Source organism: Vulpes vulpes, chromosome 13 (assembly GCF_048418805.1).
Source record: "Vulpes vulpes isolate BD-2025 chromosome 13, VulVul3, whole genome shotgun sequence".
NCBI classification, from domain to species: Eukaryota; Metazoa; Chordata; class Mammalia; order Carnivora; family Canidae; genus Vulpes; species Vulpes vulpes.
In genome coordinates, this window is record NC_132792.1 from 136,095,608 (window position 1) to 136,118,108 (window position 22,501).

The 22,501-nt window shown below is 48.0% G+C and overlaps 1 protein-coding gene across 1 annotated transcript in view; it reads left to right on the forward strand.

Moving 5' to 3' along the window:
* Window positions 1-22,281, forward strand: part of TNN (tenascin N) — a 62,414-nt gene extending 40,133 nt beyond the window's left edge. The window contains exons 15-22 of the mRNA XM_072733085.1: window positions 1,447-1,710; window positions 4,029-4,159; window positions 5,196-5,328; window positions 5,752-5,903; window positions 11,468-11,564; window positions 12,692-12,859; window positions 18,876-19,039; window positions 21,374-22,281. Of these exons, the coding sequence (XP_072589186.1) occupies window positions 1,447-1,710; window positions 4,029-4,159; window positions 5,196-5,328; window positions 5,752-5,903; window positions 11,468-11,564; window positions 12,692-12,859; window positions 18,876-19,039; window positions 21,374-21,514 (1,250 nt within the window). The 3' untranslated portion in view covers window positions 21,515-22,281. The remainder of the gene's footprint in view (window positions 1-1,446; window positions 1,711-4,028; window positions 4,160-5,195; window positions 5,329-5,751; window positions 5,904-11,467; window positions 11,565-12,691; window positions 12,860-18,875; window positions 19,040-21,373) is intronic.
* Window positions 22,282-22,501: the final 220 nt, after the last annotated feature.

Genomic DNA, 22,501 nt, shown 5'->3' on the forward strand with positions numbered 1-22,501 from the left:
GTCCAGTGTAAAATTCCAGCAAGAGGTGGTGACGGCCATTGGGAAAGAGGGGGGGAGGGATACCTGGGTACAGGTTTTGGATATATGAATGCCAGTATTTGCTGATGGATGAGATGTGAGGCAGGAAGAAAGGGAATCAGGTATGACCTGTGTTTCTGGCTCGAGCAACATGGAAAGTTGGGGCAACATTTTCTGAGAGGGGAGACTAAGATAAATAGGCTCAGGGAGGAATGTTAAGGCTTTTAGACATTTGAACTGGAGAAACTTGTGAAATTCCTTGGTCTTTTGAGTGATTTATTTATTGATTCTATAAATATTGGTCAAGTGTCCAGTACCTATGAGATGCTGTGGTGGATATTCAGTTGCAGATGCAAGCCAGGGGCTCAGGTCTCAGGGAGAAGAGAGCATCGGTTGGTATTCAAAGCCATGGACATGGATGAGGTCACTTAGGGAGAAGTGTAGAGAGAGGAAGAGGGGGCACCGGAGGCTCATTTCCAGGTTGCTGACCAAGGAGACAGAGGAAGAGTCAGGCAGTTAGGAGAAAACCAGGGGAGGGTGTAGTCATGGAAGCCAAGAGTGTTTTAAGACAAAGGGAGTGGATCAACTCTACCAAATGCTGCTAAAAGTCCAGTGAGGTGAGGATGACGAGCGTGCATTGGATTTGGCGATGTGAAGTTGGGGGTGACATATATGGGAGGCTATAGTGGTGTGCTTTTAGTGAAAAGTGCCAAACTTCATTGAATGGAAGAGTTAAATGGGAGGGGAGGAGTGAAGGGAAGGTATGAGAAGTCTGTCAGTTAAGGGGTGCAGAGGGGCAGGAGGTCCTATAGCTTGCAGTCTGGGAACGACAGTAGAGGAGGAGCCCAGTGGTGCCAGAGAGCACACAGATGAAAAGGAGCAAAGTCCCTCAGAAGATGCAATTCAGAGCAAAGTAGGGCCTGTCTGGGTTTTAACACAAGGGAACAGCAGGATCTCGGGTAAGTCTTTTTCGCTTCTCTGGGCCTCCCCTCTCTTCCCCTTTTATAAAAGGCAAGAGAGTCAGAAGATCTGACTTCTCACCTCTGAGATTCTTTTTTTTTTTTTTTCTTTTCACCTCTGAGATTCTGTGAAGCAAAATAACCAGATACCACAGAGATAATAAGAGGAGATTCTTCAACAGCAATTTGGGCAGCTTATCTTGTTGCTCAGGAGACTTTTATTGTTACTTCTGTGGAAACTAGAGAGTCAGAAAATTTCCATCTTGATGAACTTGACAAAGACCTAATTCCTCCCAGTTGTGATACCCAGTGGTTTATTTCCCTGGAAAATGGAAACCAGGAGCCTTCCACTCTTGTTTGCAATGGAATTATACTGTTATTAAAGATAATTTGGATGGAGAGCTCCTGGTGATGGGGTGGTGGGATGGCCTCTCTCAGTTCTAAAATTTGGCCTTTCCTTTTTAAAAAGAAATTGACAGCCCCCAAAACCTGGTGACCAACCGGGTGACAGAGGACACGGCCACGATCTCCTGGGACCCGGTGCGAGCGGTCATCGACAAGTACATGGTGCGCTACACGTCTGCTGATGGGGACACCAGGGAGGTTCCAGTAGGGAAGGAGCAGAGCAGCACTGTCCTGACGGGCCTGAGGCCAGGTGTGGAGTACACGGTCCAGGTGTGGGCCCAGAAGGGGGCCCGGGAGAGCAAGAAGGCTGACACCAAGGCCCTGACAGGTACTGGGACTAGAAACCCTGTGCATCCATCAGAACAGTCTTCCTCCATCCCTGGGATGCCGAGGGGTCCAGGGAGGGCAGCTGTTTCACCCAAGGCCATTCCCCAGAGTGGTTTCCTCTTTACCTTTCTGAGGTAATAGGCAGGTGTGACAGTTTTGATGAAGAACTGTGTAGAGGAGACCATGTGAAAGTAAAGCCATGTGGCTCTTCCAGGTGGTTATGTACAAGTAGCCTCTCTCACCATCCCCTCCACCCTGCCCAGCTCGCAGGCTCTCCACCTAGATGTCAGAACCTGGTTGGCCCCAGCTCCAGTTTGGAGAAGAGAGAGGCAAGGAAGCTCTTCTGCCTCCATCTCCCTCACTGGGACCCGGGAAGCTCACTGTGCCCACCCTGACATCCTCATCCTGTCTCTTGGAACAGTCTGGGCAAGGCCTGGCCATCTTCTTTGTGGCCGGCTACACCACGTGTGGCCACCAGAGTTAGATGGCCCTTGGATTTCTTTATCAGTTACAATCAGCAGGGGTTTTTTAATTTAAAAAAGTAAAGTATACCTGTAGTAAGAATTTTCAAACTAAACAAAGGTATGTAGAAAGAAAAACTCTTCTATGCTCCAGACTCCCTAATAGCCAGTGCAGTTCTCTAGAGGCAACCAGTCCCTCCCTCCCTCTCTCCTACTCCCCTGTTCTTTCTTTGTCTGCTCCCTCATTATCTTCTCTTTGCTTCACTCTTGCCATTTTTAAAGACAACAGTGTTAGCATCTTTCTGCTGCACAGAAATTGGAAGTAACCAAGACAGAGCTCTCAAGCCCATAACCAGGGACTTGGTCGGCAAAGAGCTAGTGGAGGCCAGCTTAAGATATTTAAATAGTTAAGGGTTTGCTTAATTTTTGAAATCAGGAAATTCAGTTTTGTGGTGTGATGGAAAGAAGATCCATACCAGATGTTACGCTTTAGAAAGTCAGACCAAGCTGATATTACCGAAACTCAGAATTTGTCAAAACATCTTAATTCAAAACAACAGCTGCCTGATTTCTATTAAAATATTGCAATTCTGTTCTCAGCTGAAATGCTACTGGGTAGAAAATAGCTTGGAGACATCTTTTTTGGGAACTTCTAAATTAAAATCATCTTCTGTGATGATTTTTCAAAATGGAAATTTTCATTCAATATCTTATTTGGTTAAAAAAATGAGACATCTGACCAATTAATATGGTGTTGACTAGAATTTTTGCTGAGCTTTAGTTTCCTTGGTCTACAGTATGCACGCACACACCCGTGTATTCAGGGTCAGAGGAAAAAGATCTGCTTTTCCTCCTCTCCTCTCCTCTCCTCTCCTCCCCTCTTTTCTTTTCTTTCTTTTCTTTTCTCTTTTCTTTTCTTTTCTTTTCTTTCCTTTTCTTTTCTTTCTCCTTCCTTCCTTCCTTCCTTCCTTCCTTCCTTCCTTCCTTCCTTCCTTCCTTCCTCTCTTTCTCTCTCTTTCTCTCCTTTTCACAAGCACCCCACTGCTTCCCTAGGCTTTCTGTACAGCATATACATCTAAGGCCATATATTTAGTTATGTAACAGATAGAACTTTATATTCCCATGCCAACTTAATGTTTATCACATTCTTCGTGTTGGTCAGAATCTCAGCAAATTGAGGGTCATGCTCCCTCACCAGGGCTGTGTGTACAGTCCTGGGAAGTTTCCCAGTGCTAAGCATGGAGAGGCAGGCTGAATGCCTGGAGTTGGATCATCTTTCCAGATAGGTGTTTGCTGAGATCCCTGGTTTCTGGGCTCAGGGCCTTTTCAGACCTGCATTCTCTCAGTATCCCATGCCCCTTTGGGAACCCTGCCATCTCTGAGAACCCCTCTGCTACTCTAGATTGCTCATACCCATCATTCTTGGAGAATCTGCACCCACTCAACCCCTTCCTCTTTAATCCCCTTGTTCTCAGTCAGTGTGTGCTTTTGGAAACAAGGGTCATAAGGGGCTGGTGGCAAGGAAGAGCAGACAGGAGGAAACTGTTACTTGCTGGACAGGAGGAAAAGAAATGGGAGGAGAAGTAGGGAGAAAATATGTTGGGGCATCTGGGTGGCTCAGTGGTTGAGCATTTTCCTTTGGCTCAGGTCATGATTCTGGGGTCCTGGGCTTGATCAGTCCTGCATCAGGCTCCCCAAAGGGAGCCTATGTCTCTGCCTCTGCCCCTCTCTGTGTCTCTCATGAATAGATAAGTAAAATCCTAAAAAAAAAAAAAAAAAAAGTTAACACATCAAAAATGATCGTGCCCTCGTTGGAATAATACTTAGTAATCATAATTATCTGGCCTTTTATATACAGACATCGACCCTCCCAAAAACCTTCGTCCATCTGCTATAACACAGTCCGGAGGGGTGTTGACCTGGACATCCCCCTCTGCTCAGATTGATGGCTACATTCTCACCTACCAATTCCCAGATGGCACCATTAAGGTACTGGAAACTTCTTGGTTTTTCCTCTTGGTACCCATGTCCCACCTCTGTATGAAGCAGGTGACTTGGGCCCCCCAGTTTGAATGCCAGTATGATGGTGACCTCCTGAGAAATGAGCTGATCCTTAGTGATCATCTGCTGTGGTAAGGGAAGGTGCTACGCAGTTACTTGTTGACATCATACATGTGGCCTCATTTCATAAGACTAACCTTTGTGCCCGCTCCTAGCTGACCATTGCATATTTGCTGGGCACACATCTGTCCTGTGTTATTTTTTTTATTGTTTGTCTTTCCCAATTAATATTAGCTCCACGAGGACAAGGACTTTTTGTCTTTTTTATCTATCACTGTATATTGAAAGTGCTTAGAACCTGGCACAGAAGAGGTGCTCAGTAAATATTTATTGAATGAATTGATTAACCCTCATTTCAAGAGTTATACCTCCCACCTGGAATCCAAGGGCCAGCATATTTTTGTAACTTGTTCTGATAGAAAATTCTTCTTTCTTCTCAGCAAGAAAGAAGGGAGGAAAGGGAAAAGGAAGGGCACTTTGATTTATTCATGATCTCAGTGATTGCTTATGCCAGCTCACCAAGGAAAGTTAGCCCTGTGTTTGTAGAGGAAATAAGATAGGTTCTGAAGGAAGTATTGAGAGGCCACTTCTGGCCTGCTTTGCATATCAGTGGTCACTTTTATTTCCCTTGTTGGCTTGTCAGCCCAGCATTGCCAGCCTTGATGGCTTTAGCTGGTGTCCCAGCATGCATCTGGAGGCTGAGGTTCCCAGGAGACCTGGTGGGGGCTCCCCCAGGGGCAGGACCTGTTGCTGGCTCTCGCTGGTGCTTCCAGCAGGTTGAATCTCCGTGTCACCAGCCTCCAGGGAAGCTCCTGGGACCCACTTGGGTGCTACCAAGCCCTCAAAGAAACAAAACATCATCATCTCAGAGAACGTCTGTCCTTAGTACCAGGGAATGTTGTTGACTCACCCCTAGGGCACTAGGGTGACACACTGACTGTCTACTATCTCCTTTGTTTGGTAGGAGATACAGCTTGGAAGAGGGGATGAGAGGCTCGAGCTGCAAGGCCTTGAGCAGGGCATCACCTACCCTGTCTCCTTGATCGCCTTTAAGGGTGATCGCCGGAGCAGGAGTGTCTCCACCACCCTTTCCACAGGTAAGGTGTCTATTAGAACATGGTAGAGGACAAGCATTAGAGGGCCCGGCGAAGTGTCCACGGAGAAGTAGGTGGAGAGAGTGATGGATTCCTTTAGAAATGGGGCCCCAGGGATAGAGTTAGGGGTTCAAATGTAGTCCATCTCATGGTAGAAAAAGGGGAGCAGAACAGGATGTTCTTCTGTGGGAGTTGCAGCAGGAAGTGATGTGAGCTTGAGCTTATTTCTAGTATATCGGAAGGGTTTGGTGACAGCAGGGTGAATGAGAAACATAAGATCTCACTGAGGAGTTGGAGGAAGCAATGTAGTAGGAGGTTATGAAATAATTTCTAAACAAAATAAAGGATCTCAAAAATAGAAGACAAGTCCCCCTCCTTCTTCCTTGCCCTTCTCCTAACGACACCACCTCTCTGCTGGATTCCTAGTTGGTGCCCGCTTTCCACATCCTTCAGACTGCAGTCAAGTTCAACAGAACAGCAATGTTGTCAGTGGTCTATACACCATCTACCTGCATGGTGACGCCAGCCGGCCCCTGCAGGTGTACTGCGACATGGACACGGATGGAGGCGGCTGGATTGTGAGTCTTTATCCAGGGGAGAAAGGAGCTGTGGTGGCTCACCCTTGCTTTCAGAGAGATCCCGGCCTGCCCCCAGCCCACCCTGCTGTAAGAACAGAGCCTGAAGGTGCTTCACACCTGCAAAGGTTAATGGTTGTGGAGCCCACAGGCTTATCAGCATCTAATAATGCCCACTGTGTATGCATCACCTATATTTTCTGCTCTTCCACGCTCTGTCATAAACACGACTCTCACACAGAATTTTTCGAGTAAGTGACAGAGGTCATTATTTCTATTTTATAAATAGGTAAATTGAGGCTCACAGGGAGAAGTACCTTGGCAGTTTGAAAGAATTAATGACAAAAGTTGGAAGCAGCTTTCAGGACTCCAGTCTTCCAGGTCATTGGTTTTCTCTGAGGGTCCTCTCGACCCATCCAAGATGGAAACACATGACCTCTTTGGGCCTCAGGCCTCCAAACTGAAGCCCTTTGTCTCAGTTCTGCATCCTGCTCCGCAGTTCAGAAACAAAACTTTAGTTTGAAAGACTAAAGCCTGAAAGAGGGAACCTTGGCAGTGCGCTGGTGGTCTCTCTGCTGTGTGGACACCGCTTTATTCCCTTGGGCCATTGTCTGCTTACACCACATGGCACCTACTTTGATTGCATCACCCTGATCCAATTATAGGATGAGCTGCCTTTGAGGGTTGCAATCTGATCCCCTCTGCCCCCACTGCCTTCTCCTGTGCCTGAATGGATAGAGGCTTTCACCATCTCCGAACCAGCATGAGGCCTTACCTGCTGCGCATCCACAGCTCATTGTGGGGAGGAGAAAGCATGAGCTCCCCGTACTCAAACTACATTCATTTACACGTTCACTCAGGGGCCTGAGAAACCAAAGACACTGGAGCAGCCGCAGATAATATGGTCCCATCTGAGAAGCAGCGGTGAAGAAAACTTATTATTCGCACAGCTGCATCTGGTGGCTGAAAGGCAGGAACTGGATTGGGTGGGGGAAATTCCTGATTGATTTATAAAAATAACTAAACAGAATATAACATGGGAGGGGCTCCCACCTGAGCAGACCCATAGGGCTGTACCCACTGCTTTTCATCAGAACTCTCCTAAGCATTCAATCTCTTCAGGCTTGAAGCCACTTTCCTGCCTTGTGCCCATACTTGACCATTGGCAGAAGGTTAGTCTCATCCGGTGTGGCCTTTTTTGAAAGCCAGCCTCCCCTAGGGAAGGAGACGCTTGACTAGGGCAACCTCTAGAAAGATACCTGCCAGTCTGCCTGCCTGGGAATATCCCAGCTTTTTTCACAAATATTTAATGAGTGCCTACAGTGTCAAGTGTCAAGAGTGTCAAGCAGTGTTTTATATACTCAAGAGCCAGCAGTGAACCAAACAGAACCAAATCCCTGCTCTCAAGGAACTTGCCTTCTCCAACCTGCTCACAGACACCAAGGTCAGTTCCAAAAATATTCAAATCACTCTGAGTTCTAACCAACACCAGTCCCTCACCCCCATCCCAAGTCTTGTTTTCTGACCTAGACTCCTTAAGGTGGTACATGAACTGAGATTCTGTAGGGTTCTCCTTAATGCCGTCACAGTCCAGAAAACAAGTGGAATCCTGAAAACTTCTACACCAAATCTTTTACTGATGGTTTCAATGTTTTGGGGCTCCAGAGTCTTTTGCCACTGAGAAATGACCTTAGTACATTGCTCTTTTTTTTTTTAAGATTTTATTTATTTATTTATTTATTTATTTATTTATTTATTTATTTATTTATAGAGAGAGCATGAGTGGAAGGAGGGGCAAAGGTAGAGAGAGAATCTTAGGCAGATTCCCTGCTGAGCATTGGGCCCCATGCAGAGCTCGATCTCATGACTTTGAGATCATGACCTGAGCTGAAACCAAGAGTCAGACACTTAACCGGCTGAGCCACCCAGACACCCCAGTACATTGCTCTTTTAAATGGTGCTTCTAAAATCCTTTTAAGGAAATTTTTCTCTATGGAGTGGCACGAAGCCAATGTGATGAAGAGGCCAGAAGAACCCAGCTCTGAGGTAATTGGTGCCGCAGGGGGCAGACCAGACTGAGGACCATATGGGAATGTTTAAGGGCCTCAAGCCTTTCCATCTTTGTTTTCCATCTTGCAAATCTTAAGGACTACATTAGAAGTTCTTTCCACAGGCATTTAAATGACATTTTCATTTTTTCCTCCCCATGGAATCAGGACATTGAGTAAGTTCTAGAGTGCAGTGACAGCTCTAGAGTGTAGAACTCTGCTGTCTTGAGGCGTACCTGCTAAGGGGCTTCTGTTACTCCACACAATTCATATAAGGTGTTTTCACTGCATTGAATGGGAATGGGCTAGATTCTGAGGGAGTCAAATCAGTCTGCTCGATCAAGATGTACAAATGATCATGGTAGGTCACTTCATTTGGAATCTGAAATAATAACATACAAAGTAACATTTATTGAGATATAATAATAACTTATTATATCTGCATGTGCCAGTCTCTGGCCTTCCCACTTTTATGATTTATCAGGATTAGTGATCTTGCTAAAGCCTTGATTTAAGAGCCTGACAAATGGGCTATTAACATCTTGATCTAATAGTCCAGAAAAACAAAACAAGGCTTGTCAAGGTTAACTAACTTGCCCAAGGACATTCCTAGTAAGTGCAGAGCTGGGTCTCAATAGTGATGCAGAGAGCAACAAACCATTGTTCACAGTTTTCCTAGCTGAGTTGAAAATTATAAAAAAAAAAAAAATCAGGGAGGGATGCCTGGTTGGCTCAGTCAGTTAATCGCCCAACCCTGTTTCGGCTCAGGTCATGATCTTGGGATCCTGGGACCGAACCCTGCATCATGTGCTGTGCTCAGCTTCTCTGCCTCTCTCTCTTTCTCTCTCCTTCTGCCCCTCCCACTGCCCATGCTCCCTCTCTAAAATAAACCCATCTTTAAAAAAAAATCAGGGGGACAAACCCCTATCATTGATTGGAGATTGCCTTTGTAAAGTGCTTGTCCCAGGAGGGCAGGATCAGATCTGAGGCTGACCTTGCACCATAACTAATTATGTTAGTGGGAATGTAATAGGACTCGATGTACAAAGAACCAAACATCCGTACGGTGGCATGTACCCTGGGATTCCACCGTCGACGGCAAAGGAAGAGTCCTGGGGAAGGGACTGGAGTGGGCAGATGCTAGGAAATGAACAGTTAGCCCCAGAATCTTAAATGATTTTTGGAATATAGACTCAGTAAAGCTGGCATTTTCAAACTTTCTGATGAAAAGATGAGGAGATCCGTGTTTTAGCCTTGCATCAGCCACTAAAGAATCAGCTGATTATTATTTAATCTGGCTAATCGCTTTTCTGCACTTTCACATCTGTAAAATGGCATCATAGGGACTTGGCCTGGAGCCAGCACACCGTTCAGTACACGGTGGTTACATGAGCAGATAAGCAAATGAAGAGAAGCCAAAGAGGCGTGTGAGTCTCTGACATAAGGACAAAAGGGGAAAGAAACCATGATGTTCAGGCAGTAGGTAATTACTTGGCCAATCATCCCCTCAATTCTGCTCAGCACCTCGGTAGCCTTGTAGAACATTTTTACACTTACCCTCTCCCTGATTCTCCAGCACCTCTGAGATGGACTTTTCCTTCCCGCTTCTAACCCTGTTTGTCACACGGCTGGCCGAGGCTTGGTGATAGAGGGGACTGGCTCCCCGCCGCTGGCCAGCCGGTGGCCGTGGCCACCCTCTAAGCCCCGGGTTTGCCCTGGATGCCCCCAGTTCCATGCTTCCTGGGCCAGTGAAGGTGGCTTGTGCCTCGGAAGGGGGCCAAATGTGAGCTCCCCTGTGGAGCTGTCAGCACTGTTGCACGCAGCCTGTCCTCTCCACCCTCCCCGTCTCTTCCCAGAAAAAAATAGAAATGCACAAATATTGGGAGGTTTACCTTATCAAATTTGAGATACTGTGTTTTACTTCAAGGCACCTGCTGTGAAGCAGGATGGAAAGCAGGGAGGTGGAGTTGTGTGTCGGGGCTCCTGCATTTGAAGGAGTACAGGGAAAGTAGGTGGAGACAGAGATGCCGGTCCAGGCTTCCAGAGTTCCAGAGTCATTTCTGCCTGGAGCTAGGATGGTGTCATGTGTGGCTTTCAAGGTCACAAGGAATGACATCGGTTACTATCAGTTCCAGTCGTATACACAGGAGTGTTTAGCTTGTAGGTACTTTTCAGGTCTACCTCATGTGAAAGCATCCGATTTGCTCTGACTGGCACTGCCTCCCCCGCACCCCCCAGCAGAGGAGCTTCGGGAAAGGAAGCAGCGTGCGGTTTCATGAAATAGCGGGACCCCAGGCTGCGTCTGCTCCCCCTTCTCACTCACGCTGCAGGCTGTTCCCGCCGGCTGCTGCCCTCATCTCTCTCCAACACAGCCTCTGCGGGAGTCCCTCGTGATTCCTGTGTCACTACATTCTATGGACACGTGTTCCTAGGCCTCGTGTTACCTGCCTTTGACACCAGCGGCCACACCTTTCTCTGTGTTATCTGTGCGGTCCCATGTTTTCCTGGGTGTCCTTCTACACACCTGGGTCCTCCTCCTCCTCCTCCATGAGTGCATCCTCTGCACCTGGCTGTGCTGTAGTGGAGGTCCGGAGACTTGATGTTAGCCCGTGTTCTTTTTTGAGTTCTCACTTTCTTCTCGGGGTCTCAGCCTCTCCAGCGGGTTTGCTTTACTATGTCCCCGTGGGTTTCTGGATTCATTAAGATAGAGTGGGGCTATGCTGTGGCAGTGTGCTGACGCCGAAGTCCGATGATCTAAGACACAAAGAGTTTCTTCTCATGCGTGCGAAGTCTTGGTGGTGTGGCAGTCACTTCTAAGTGGTGACTCCGGGATTTAGGGTGATTCCAAGTCATGGCTCTGCCCTGTTGACACTCGGCCTACTCGGCAGTGGGGGGTGGTGGTGGTGGTGCAAGGCATAGGGCAGTGCAAGAGAAAGCATGGAGGGCCCCCCTGCCTCCCTGTGCTCCCGCTGACAGCCCTTTGGCTAGGATGAGTCACATGGCTCCGGCTTCATTGCAAGAGAGCCTAAAAAAGAAGAGTTCCTCCTATCAGTGTTCCTGGGGACAGGAAAGTGAAATGGGACTTGGTGTGAATGGTTAGCATCATCTCTGACACACGCTTACCTGTGCGAGTCTGGCCCAGCTCTCTTTTCAGAGCCCTGGCCCTCACGCCCAGCTACTACTATGGCATCTTCATTCACCAGGTTATGTCAGGAGTGGCTCGTCCTTACCTAGTCCCAGGTGAGCTCACACCCACAGCACCTGTCTCCACTTGGAGCCCCCGTCTCAGTGAGAGCTGAATGGACAGCCGTCCAGTGCCACAGCCCAAACCCCAAGGATCACTCCCGGCTTTGCCCTCTCTTTCAATTCTGCTTTAAATCTGTAACCACGTCCGTCAGTTTGACCTTCTCTCTGCCCCTGTCCTGCCTCAGGGCAGCTCCCCACCCAAGCTCCTGTCTACTTAGGCTCAGCCATGTCTGTTCAGGTGTGCCAGAATGAAAGGTCTCTCTCCCTCTGCAGGTCTTCCAGAGGCGCAACACTGGGCAGCTGGATTTCTTCAAACGCTGGCGCACCTACGTGGAAGGTTTCGGGGACCCCATGAAGGAGTTCTGGCTTGGTATGATCTCTGAGATTTTAGGAGGGCTATATTGTGGAGGGGGTATTGCAACCCCCAGAGCTGCTTGGGCCACTTGAGAAGGCTCACCACGTTCAGGAGGATGTCCCCACTGACAGGGACCAGACCCCTGGAGGCACCTGCCCAACAAGGTGTCAGGGGCCAGGTCTCTGGGAAGGTTTTCATGTGCTGGGCCTGTGACAGGGTGGGGCCATTACAGGTGGTCTTTATGAAATCAGGACTGTATGTCATACACCTTTCCCTCAGGTGGTCTTTATGCTTCATGTAAGCCCCACAGGATCGACCTGGAGCGTGCATGTCTTAGAAAAATAGTTGACCAATGGGGATTCTGGGCTATTATTAGGAGGGCATGCCTGTAATCCCTGCAGTTCCACTAGTAATGCCAGTCATTATGGGGACCGTTTTTCCTTTTCCTTCTGCTCCACTCTGGAGCAGATATTCACAGAGAGTGAAATAACCAAGAACTTCAGTAGGGAAATAAAGTATTAAAAAATCATAACCTGGAGACCCAGTGTCTGATAGAGTATTTGATTTTTTTAAAAAGGAAAAGATTTTATTTATTTATTCATGAAAGACACAGAGAGAGAGGCAGAGAGATAGGTAGAGGGAGAAGCAGACTCCCTGCCGGGAGCCTGATGCGGAACTCAATTCTGGGACTCTGGGATCACGACCTGAACCCAAGGCAGTCACTCAATCACTGATCCACCAAGGCACCCCTAGAGTACATGTTGTTTGTGGTTTGCTTGGCACAGAATTCCTTCAGTGACCCCACAGTGGTAGTCGATGTCCTCTTCTACTTGGCAGGATGCAGGGATGATCTGGGAAGTGCTTCTGCTTTAGAGAGGACTCAAGGGGCAGGTTCATCACATGATTGCCCTCCACTGCTCCTCCCCAGAGGACGTGGTCTCCACATTCATTAACATGGCTGTGCCAAATAAATAATAGGATGAGAAAATGGGCCTCCCAAAAGAGCTAGTGTGAGGACAGCCCACATTAGCAGAGGAGGCAAAGGCTAAGGTGACTTGGGTGCTGAAAATCTCAGATGCTAGTAGGTGAGTGCTTGCATGTGTAGGTCGATTGGTTATCGGAATTCCCTTCCTTATTTTTAGGACTTGACAAGCTACACAATCTCACCACTGGCACCCCGACCCGGTATGAAGTAAGAGTGGACCTACAGACTGCCAACGAATCTGCCTATGCCATATATGATTTATTCCAAGTGGCTTCCAGCAAGGAGAGGTACAGGCTCACAGTCGGGAAATACAGAGGCACAGCAGGTAGGAAAACACATTTCCCCCCTGCTAAGGTCTCTTGCTTTCTGGGTATATCAGGATTGGACCACCGCATGTCATGGATCTGGGGCATGAAATATTGCTCTGTGGAGGTGAATTGTCCTCATTGATGGTTGAGGCCCTGCTCCCTGCAGGGAGTTGGGGGGAAACAGAGACGTGAAAGCAATCCTTGACCATCTTAAAGTTGGAACTTTTGTACATTATACATTGATCCCCTCACCAGAGAAAGCCCTCCTCTTACACTTCCCATCATCAGCCAATGAGCCCATATCCTGAGTGATTTTTGGTGCCTTTCCCTGGGCTCCAGCCATGTGGCTGCTGTCCTTCCACAGAAGTGTGTGTGTGTGTGTGTGTGTGTGTGTGTGTGTGTGTGTGATTATTTAAATATTTTGCAGCATTTTGCTGTAAGTAAAGGGATAAATGAAAGTGCTGATTCAAACAAGAAGTGTAGGTCGCATTAATTTCGTACTACTGTAACAACACAAGTTAGCAGTTCAGCTGAAAGCAGGGAACGTCTAACCTTGATGAGCGTCTCATTGGACATAAGCCGGTTGACAGTGTGTTCAGTTGTGAAAGAAGAAAACAAAGTCAAGCCACGCGACTGAAATACTGAGATTATATCACAGAATATCCTGTTTAAGAGGGACGGGATAGTTACCGTTTTAATGTCATATTTTAAGCCTGTATATATAGTTTTGAACCTCCAACAAGTGAGTCTGTTGTTTGATTCTATGTGCTTCTGACTTTGGGGTGACCAGCTATGTAGGAATGTGTAACGCACTGACTATGTGGGCCATGATCTGTCCCCTCAGACTGCCATGTAAACACATAAGTAATCACCAAAAGTAACTTTTGCAAAGAGCCACAAAAGTGGTGAAGCAAATGAAGAGTTCTAGCATGTGAGAAAGTGGGTACATTGAGGCCCCAGGCAGTTGAAGGAAGCTTCCTGGAGGGCAGTAGGCTGAAGCTGGGTCTGCAAAGGTAGGACTCAGATGGGGAAAAAAGGAAGGGGCCCCCAGGCCTGGGAGAGTCCATGGTGAGCAGAGATTGAGCAGAGAGTGTGCTCGTGAAGCCTGAGGCCACTCTAGAACCCCCCTAATGGCAGAGGACCATGAACAGACACCTCTTAGTGTCTGGGGCCATGATCCAAAGTGGCCAACAGCTAAGGCAAAGTTTCTTGTAGGTCTTATAATTTAATTGTTTAAAAAAAATCACATGAACTTTGATTTGCTCTTATTTCCCAGTGCTTAGCCTGGAGCCTGGTGCAGAGTAGGTGAGTTTCAAACATGATTTGGCTAACAAGAACTTTCTGTGCAATCATCTTATAGATGTTTTATACTGTAAAGGGGACTCCCTGAGACCCAGATAGCTTGCCCCAGGGTCAGTGAAGGTGTGAGCTGGGTGACAAGGGAACCGGGGAGGTGACAAAGTGGGCAGGGTGGGCACCTGCTGGAGAATTGTTCAGGGGCTCAGAGGGGCAGGGGAGTGTGCAAAGGGAAGTGTAAAGTATGTCAGGGAACAATCCTTGGGAGGAAAAATGCACCGCTGTAGAAGAACTGTCACTTCTCTCCTCAGGGGTCCTGGGTCTCCATGCCCTGGAAACGGGCCGGGCAGCCCTTTTCTACTTTATATACAGTTTCTAAAAGTTCGCTATGTAGCACTACATCCACTCACAGTACAACGTAACACATGAAAGTTGGGCACAGGAATAAGGCAGTTAAAATACAGTTGGGAAAACAGGTGGACATTCATGGGATTACAAGGATAAAACTGAATGAGGGGGGACTGGGAAATGCTATTTTGTACCACTGTGCACTCTGCCTACCTTTCCCCCAGCTCTGGGTAAAATCAGACGATGTTTCTGAAGGCTGATTCCGGGAGCTCCAACCATTAGGAGTAGGGGGTGCACACATCGCAGTCTCCCTGAGACCCCACGGGCCCCCTCCTGCTCTGTTCAGTCCAAGTGGAGGATATCTGGTCATCCCTTTCATTCCCCTTTACTACTGACCCCAGTGATCAGTTGGTCTGCCTTTCTCAGGCTAAAGAGTCCCGGCCTTGGGAGGCTCCTTGTGGGACCTTCCTCAGTGAGATACAGCATCCTCTGTCTCTCCCTGAAGCACAGTGACGTCCCTCCCACCTGCTGGCTGGGGACCCACCCCCTCGGGCCTGCCTACGCTGCCCATTCTCTCTCTGCCAAGCACACTTAGCTTTTCCAAGGCCTGTTTTAAAATAACCAGGAAATGAACACTGATGCTAATGGGAAAGTGAGTGAGAAGGAGTCAATAGAGTCACAAATTAATGTGATTCTCCTCCCAGGTCTCTATTTGCATTTTAACTGTGATTAGGGGGTAATTCCCATTCTGAGGTTGTGGAGGATGTGTTTTTTTTACTAGGAAGCCTTGGGAGACCTTTTAGATCACAGCCCATTCAGCCCACGATCTGGTCTCCCCATAGGAGCAGTCATTCCTGCTTGGAAACGCTGAAGTTGCATGGTGGGCTTAGTGGGGTTTTAGCCTTCCTTGTGTATGCTGATTGGTCCCCAGGAGGGTTTTGAAATTTAGGAAGCTTCTGGCTTCTCATGTCCTAAATGATGAGGTACTGTTTAGAGGATGTGGCATTCAAAGAGAAGGTGAACAGTCTGATACCTCTGGGCATGTGCCAGCTACCCCCACTAGGGCTCTGATTAGAATCGGAGATGTGTGGCCTGGGGGGAAATGTGCCAGTAAGGATCTCTGCTACTCGCCCTGTCCAGGGGGGTCCTCACCTTCTGCCTCCACTGAATGCCTAGCAGAGAGCCCATCATTCCTCCGTGAAGGAAACCCCAGCAGGGCAATGCTGGATAAATTTAGTTTCTGATTCTGAATCTGGGAGTGGGGCAGGGAGGACGGCTAATGGGCTCTACTTTCAAGGTGCTGTTCGTCTCTTGGAGAAGTTATCATGATAGACATCATAAATAGACATTTAGGGTGGAGCAGAGTGACTTCTATGAGCTTGCCAATCGTTTCCAGCTGGTTTTAAGTCCCACCTACGGGAGACTCAGTGATGCCCGAGCTGGGTGACAGGAGAAGCAGGGAGTGACAAAGTGGGCAGGGTGGGCACCTGCTGGGTGGGGGGGGGGCCCGGGGATGCCAAATTTCCACAGTAAGGAACTGCTCTATGCAAAATTGCCTTCCTCGCTTTGACATGGATTTTTCAATACTGGTACTTAAGGAGGAAAAATGTTGCGTCCAGGAATAAGAGGGAAAGCCAAAAATGGCACACATCACTCTTTCTTTGGCCCGTTCCTAGTCCCATGGTCCAAGGTCCAGACGCATGGTCCTGTGTGACTTATGAGGGGTATGTATGACGTGGATAGCTTCCTCAGGTCTATGGGGGCTCAGTTGTCTGGGCCTTCCTGCCTGCCTCAGGAGGTGATGTTGGAGTCAAGTGAGATGAGATGGGAGATGACCAGCTCAGTGGCCCCACCCTGGGCTTTTCTGGGCCTGCCACTGACCCCTCCAACTCACTCCCTGAGGAGAGCCAGCTGCCCACCTAAAGCCATTATACTAGAAGTTAAGGGTGCTTATTTCTCATCCAATGTTTTCTCCTAAAACCCTAATAGAAGAGAGAGGGTCTGACCACCACTGGCTTCTCTACTTTATCTGACTTAGGGAGATAAGCTTAATAAATCAGAATACTGTGTTGGCTGGGGGCCTGACAACCGGAGAAAAGTGATTTTTTGATTCATGGGTATACTCACTGTCTGTGCTCTGAACGTCAGCATGGCTTCAGTTTCTGGAAGCGAGAAAATCCATCTGTGCAATAGACTGCCACACTTAGCCCGAAACCTGCTTCACTTTTCTTGATCCCAGCTCCTAAAGTTAGAGAACCACAAACAAATCCTTAAGAAATAGCCTTTGCACAGACTCTTGGAAAACAGCTCTGGGAACTTTAGATGCAAGGTAGGTAAGCTGTGCTCATTAAATGTGTCACCAAGGGAGCCATCATGTGTTATTTTAAGCTGTACTTAACTATCTGCCAGAAAGCCGAAGGGGAGAGGAAATGCGGACGATACAGCGACACAGCAAGACGACTTGCCTTTCCTCAATTGGAGGAAACAAATGGGGACAGAGCCCTTCAGCTGTCTTAGCAGGAGTGGCTGGGGCTGCCCTGCTAGATGTGGTGCGGCAGGCCCCATTGTTTAAGCTGCCAAGTCAGAGAGGCAATCTGGGACCTTCTCATTTTGCAACCTGTTGTTAACTCTTTCCATAGATCTGCCCCCTAGCACCCCCTAGTACCTACCCCTTAGCACCCCAGCACCCCCAGAGCAGGGACGCCCTCTGTCTGTATTTGCAGGGACTCCCTCTGTCTGTATTCTCAGAGCCTAGAGTGATGCGGGGGCCCAGCTAGGGTTCTGAGGTTTCCCGAATAAATGAAGTTGCAGACTAAAGTTCTCCGACTTTCGCTTGCACCCCAAGGGCTTGTCATCGGAAGGGCTTGTTAAAACTCGGATTGCTTTGCAGGTGGGTACTACCTCGGGAGTTTCTGCTTCTGCAGACTGGGAGACTGGGCCTGCGAAGGTGCATTTCTAACAAGTTCTCAGGTGGCTGATGCTGCTGGTCCCTGGACTGGACTGCACTTGCAGAACCAGAGCAGTGGGCTTGCTCTTTGTTAGTATAACTAAAGGCAGAAATGAGGAAGCCTCAGGCAAGTTGGTGTTTGGGGAAGAACTCTGGACTTGGAATCTGAGGACCCAAGTTTGAGTCCCAGCCTTGCTGTCTGTGGACAGTGGGGCCTTGACAAGTCCACGGAGTCTAACCTCTGTAAGTCCATTTCCTCCTGGGACCACCTCATAGGCTAGAGTGGGGGTCAGAGGTGGGTATGTATGGGAAAGGGTCCGTAACTCTGTTACAGGGCTCTGTAACTCAGAGCTCTGACGAAAACATAAGTGTTCTTATTGTAGGAACATGATTTGCTTTAGTTTAGGATTGATACAAGCCCTTATCACCTCTTAGGAGCTGAATTAAGAAATAAAACTGATAAAAAGATGACAGATATGATGGGGAAATAGTAGAGATACAAGCAAAATGATGCAAGCAGATTTCCAGACAGGATGTCACAAAGCCCTAAACTATACAGATGTGCCAGGAGGGCTTGGGAAACAGGCATGCGTGCTAGGAGAGTGTGTGGATGGATTATTAAAGAGACTGGCTCCTCCTCAGGAGTGGGGGCTGGCTGGGCTTTGAGGAATGCTCAGGATTTGGACTGAGGAGGGCAGAGAGAAATGGAGGACAGACCCCTCCACTGCATAACTGCTGTGTGCCTGTGGGGACAGTGGGCTCAGAGATTGTGCGAAGGCTATGGCCCAGGGACAGGCCTGCAAAGCCAAGCAAGGAGGAGCAGCTTCTCTTCCTGTGGCAGGAAGGAAGACATTAAGTCTGAGATCATGCATGTGGATGCGTGTGCTTCAACCCCAGGAGAGCCATTGTGCAGAGATAGACCTGAAGAGAGGAGGACAGGCCGGGGTGGCAGCTGTGGGAGCGAGAGCATCCGTGAGTGATCTGCAGGAGAAAGGGCTCCGTAAAGGATACAAGTTTGTCAGTGTGGTTTGGAGTTTGAAGTTGGGTGGCTGGGAGGATGGTTGAGCAGACAAGGAGGACGGGAGAGGGGTTACTGCGGGTGGGGGGTGGTCAGGTACTGTGGGGAGAGCTGATGGATTTGGTTTGGGATATTTGAATACGTCACATGATGGCAGGGCATCAGAGTGAGAATGCTGTTAAGGCTTTCAAAGCTATTGGAGTGACAGGCCAAAGTTTGGGTGACAGGCCAGGAAGGGGAATCTGATCGTCTGTATCATGTTCTCATCTTGGCTCTTTTGAGAGACGAGTGATTACCTGTGACATCACTGGCTGGATCCTCGGTGTTTTCATGCCCTAAGATTGTCCTGCTGAGTCCAGAGCACGCTCACCAGCTCAGTGGCAAAACTTAGACGTTCACTTCTCTCATCTCTCCTCTCCTGCAGGGGATGCTCTTACTTACCACAATGGATGGAAGTTTACAACTTTTGACAGAGACAATGATATTGCCCTCAGCAACTGTGCCCTGACACATCATGGTGGCTGGTGGTACAAGAACTGCCACTTGGCCAACCCCAATGGCAGATATGGGGAGACCAAACACAGTGAGGTAAGTGACAGGTGGATTTTTTTTTTTTTTTTTTTGGTCCCAAGCTCTGCTCAAAACTTTCAATTCCCAAAGCGACCATCTCCAGGCTGGTTTGGCTCCACATCTCCTTCTGACACTTCCAGTTAGGGCAGTAGGGCTCTCCTCTAGGCTCCGCGGCCTTGAGGGCAAGGCCTCCCCTGCCTGTCTGCTGCAGCCCTTCCCCCTCTGCATTCCCACAGTGCTATACACTTACTTAGCATAGGTGGGTGGGAGCCCAGGCTGTCCACTGCTGGATAGACAAATAATATGGATTATGCACCATTTGTTTACTGGTTCACACATGGACACTGTCTTAGTAACAAACACCATAGGTTGGGTGACTTGAACAACACACATTGATTTCTCATAGTTCTGGAGGCTAGGAAGTCCAAGATCAAGTTACCAGCAGATGCAGTTCCTGGTGAAAACTCTCTTTCCATCTTGTATATGGTGGCCTTTCCACTGTGTCCTCATATAGGAGAGAGAGAGAGCGAGCTCTGGTCTCTCCTTTTCTTACAAGGGCACTAATCCTGGGGTGCGGGTGCCTGGGTGACTCAGTGGGTTATGTGTCTGACTCTTGGTTTCAGCTCAGGTCATGATCTCAGGGTTGTGAGATCAAACCCTGTGTAGGGCCCTGTGCTCTCAGTGTAGAGTCTGTTTGAGATTCTCTCTCCCTCCCTCTCCCTCTGCCCCTTCCTCCTGCTTGTTCTCTCTTTCTCTCTCAATAAGTAAAATCTTTGAAAAAAAATAAGGGCACTAATCCCACTCTCATGATCTCCCCTAACTCTAATTACCTCCCCAAGGTCTTCCCCCACCCCCCTATACTATCACACTAAGGGTTAGGGCTTTAACATATGCATTGAGGGGCTGGGCACAAACATTCCATTCATAATTCTTTCTAGATTTTCTCCCAGTGAAACCAGGGCTATTTTTCTCAAATCCTCTGATCACCAGGAAAACAAAGTCTTTTCTGCCTTTGATCAGACCTACCTTTGGATCCACTTTATCCAAAGCCACTCAGGGTCTACCCAGAGTAGACCATTAGTCTCTCCACTTCAGGAGGTGCACACAGGACTGAGCATTCTTGATGGCTCCTCTACCCTTCCTTGCTCTGAAACTTGGCTACTGATGATTTCTCAAACCTCTATGACCTGTGCACATCATCTTGACTCCTTGGCCAGATGTGGAGCCTTTCCTGGCTGCTCCCATACAGCCACTTGAAAATGGCATCTTTGTTCCTGCTCATCATTAATCCATCCCCTCCAAGAGCTCCTCCCCATCTTGGGTTTCTATTTCCGGGGTCTATTCTAGCCTTCAGGAAGCCACCTCTCCCCAGAACTCACCTAGTTACCAATATTACTGTAAATATTAGCACATCTCAAGTCCAGGTACAGTTTGATTACTATCAGGCAGCAGGGACTCCCAATCCTTCAGTGATTTTTCAAAGGGAAGAAGAAACATTCCCCCCCGGGGAGGCCAAGGAGGGTGGGTCCATGAATCATGGTGGCAGCAAGTGGGCTGACTCAGGGAAGCTTGCGATCAGAGATCAAATATTTGAAATGAACAGCCAGCATGCCCTAAAGCATCCCCACATTTGCTAATAAAAGACATTTATCTGGTTAATGTGCTTTTCACAGTCTGCAAGGCATTTAGCTTCTTGTTTATTATTTACCTCACAAATTAAAATACATAAAATTGGTCACTTGGGCTCTTTATTGGCCAGGTTGCAAGGTTATTAAGTGAATTAAATATTATTGCGCTCACCAGTCAAAAGACATAAAATGAAATTTAGTTTTCAGCAGGCTATTCGTTACCCCAGAGCTGGTATCTAAACAGCCTAAATTGAAAATGATTTTACACGATTGACCAATTAATATGTTTATTTTTTGCCTTTAATTTTTTGGAAAGGAAAAGAGCGAGGCAAAGATAATGTGCGCATTGCTGGCCAGGTTGACACCCTGTTAGCTTTGAGGCTGCTGTGGTCTCCTTCATCCCCTGGGCTCACACCACATCCTCCCAACCACTGGGGTGGGGGTTGGGGTTGGGGTGAGGGTGGGGGTGGGGATGGGGTGGGGTTGGGGTCTTCCAAGTCATCAGCCTGCCAAACCTCGGCTGCCCAGCAGAGGCTGTATGTATCTAGCTTGGGCTCTCTACTTCCCTTATGATAGATGAGTACCCCAGTCAAGGCTCCTCTAATTTTTCTCTCCCCTAAGCAGAGAGGGAGTGGTTTCCTTGACAAAGAAGCATTCCTTTGTATCCTAAGCCACCCCTCCTTCCTCCCAAGTACCTCTTCTTGATGCTGGCTTTCTTATGTAGGGGGTGAACTGGGAGCCATGGAAAGGACATGAATTCTCCATTCCTTACGTGGAGCTGAAAATCCGCCCTCATGGCTACAGCGGGGAGCATGTCCTGGACAGAAAGAAGCGGACACTGGGAGAAAATTCGAGAACGTTCTGATGGCCTATTGGAGCAGTTGTCACATGAGACAAGACCAGCCCAGGGTTGGGGCTGTGAGGGCTTGGGGCAGGGTGGGTAGTGGTGACTGGTTAATGGAAGTTTGAGGGATGCTCCTGGCCCCTGGTTTCTGAGATGGCTGGATAACCTGCAGGGCAAAGCATGTTATCAAGCTTCAGACAAATCAGGTTACTTCCCTATCACCTGCGTTTTTGCCCATCTGTATTGGGGGTCTGAAAATCAGCCAGTAGTAGCATATGAGGAAGACAGCACTGGACTACAAGGTTTTTCAGTCTATCTTTAGTAACAAATATATGAGATTGGAGGGGGGGAAGAGGAAAAAAAGAATCATCTAGCACTTCACCAATTGGAAATCTCTGGAAATTGGTATATATATTATATATATAAGTATATATAAAGCTCCTCTACTAGAAATCTTTTCCTTAGAAAAAAAGCACCAAGGAGGGGTTCTCTTTGATGGCCAAGGGGCTAAAGTAGTCTGATGCTGGTCACCTGCCATTACCACTGGGCTTTGAGGGAAAAGCTGTAAATCTCCCCCTGTTTAAAAAATGCTAGCATTAGGAGGAAGACTACAGGGAACCACGAGGGACCAAGATGGATTCCCATCTAGCTAAGCTCTGACCAGCATGCTGGAGACCAAGCTTCTGTGTTACTCTTCTTTTCAAGAGCCACCTTCCCACCTATTTGCATAATCACTTTCATAGATCTACATATGTCGTGAATAAATTCTCACTCATTTCAACTTTAAATAATTTGACTCTTGATGATTGATTCCTCCTGAAGAGTCTTCTATGACTCCCTTTCACTCCCTCAATCCTCAGCCCTGCTCCTGTCCCTTGCCCCCCACACCTTAGGTTTTCTGAAGGTGCTCCACAACAGAGGCATATTGTTTGAATGGGCACTTGGTCAGTCAGATCCTTTGGGCTTATTTTCCTGTCACTTTGGAAGGTTTTTCTATAGCGAAGTCAG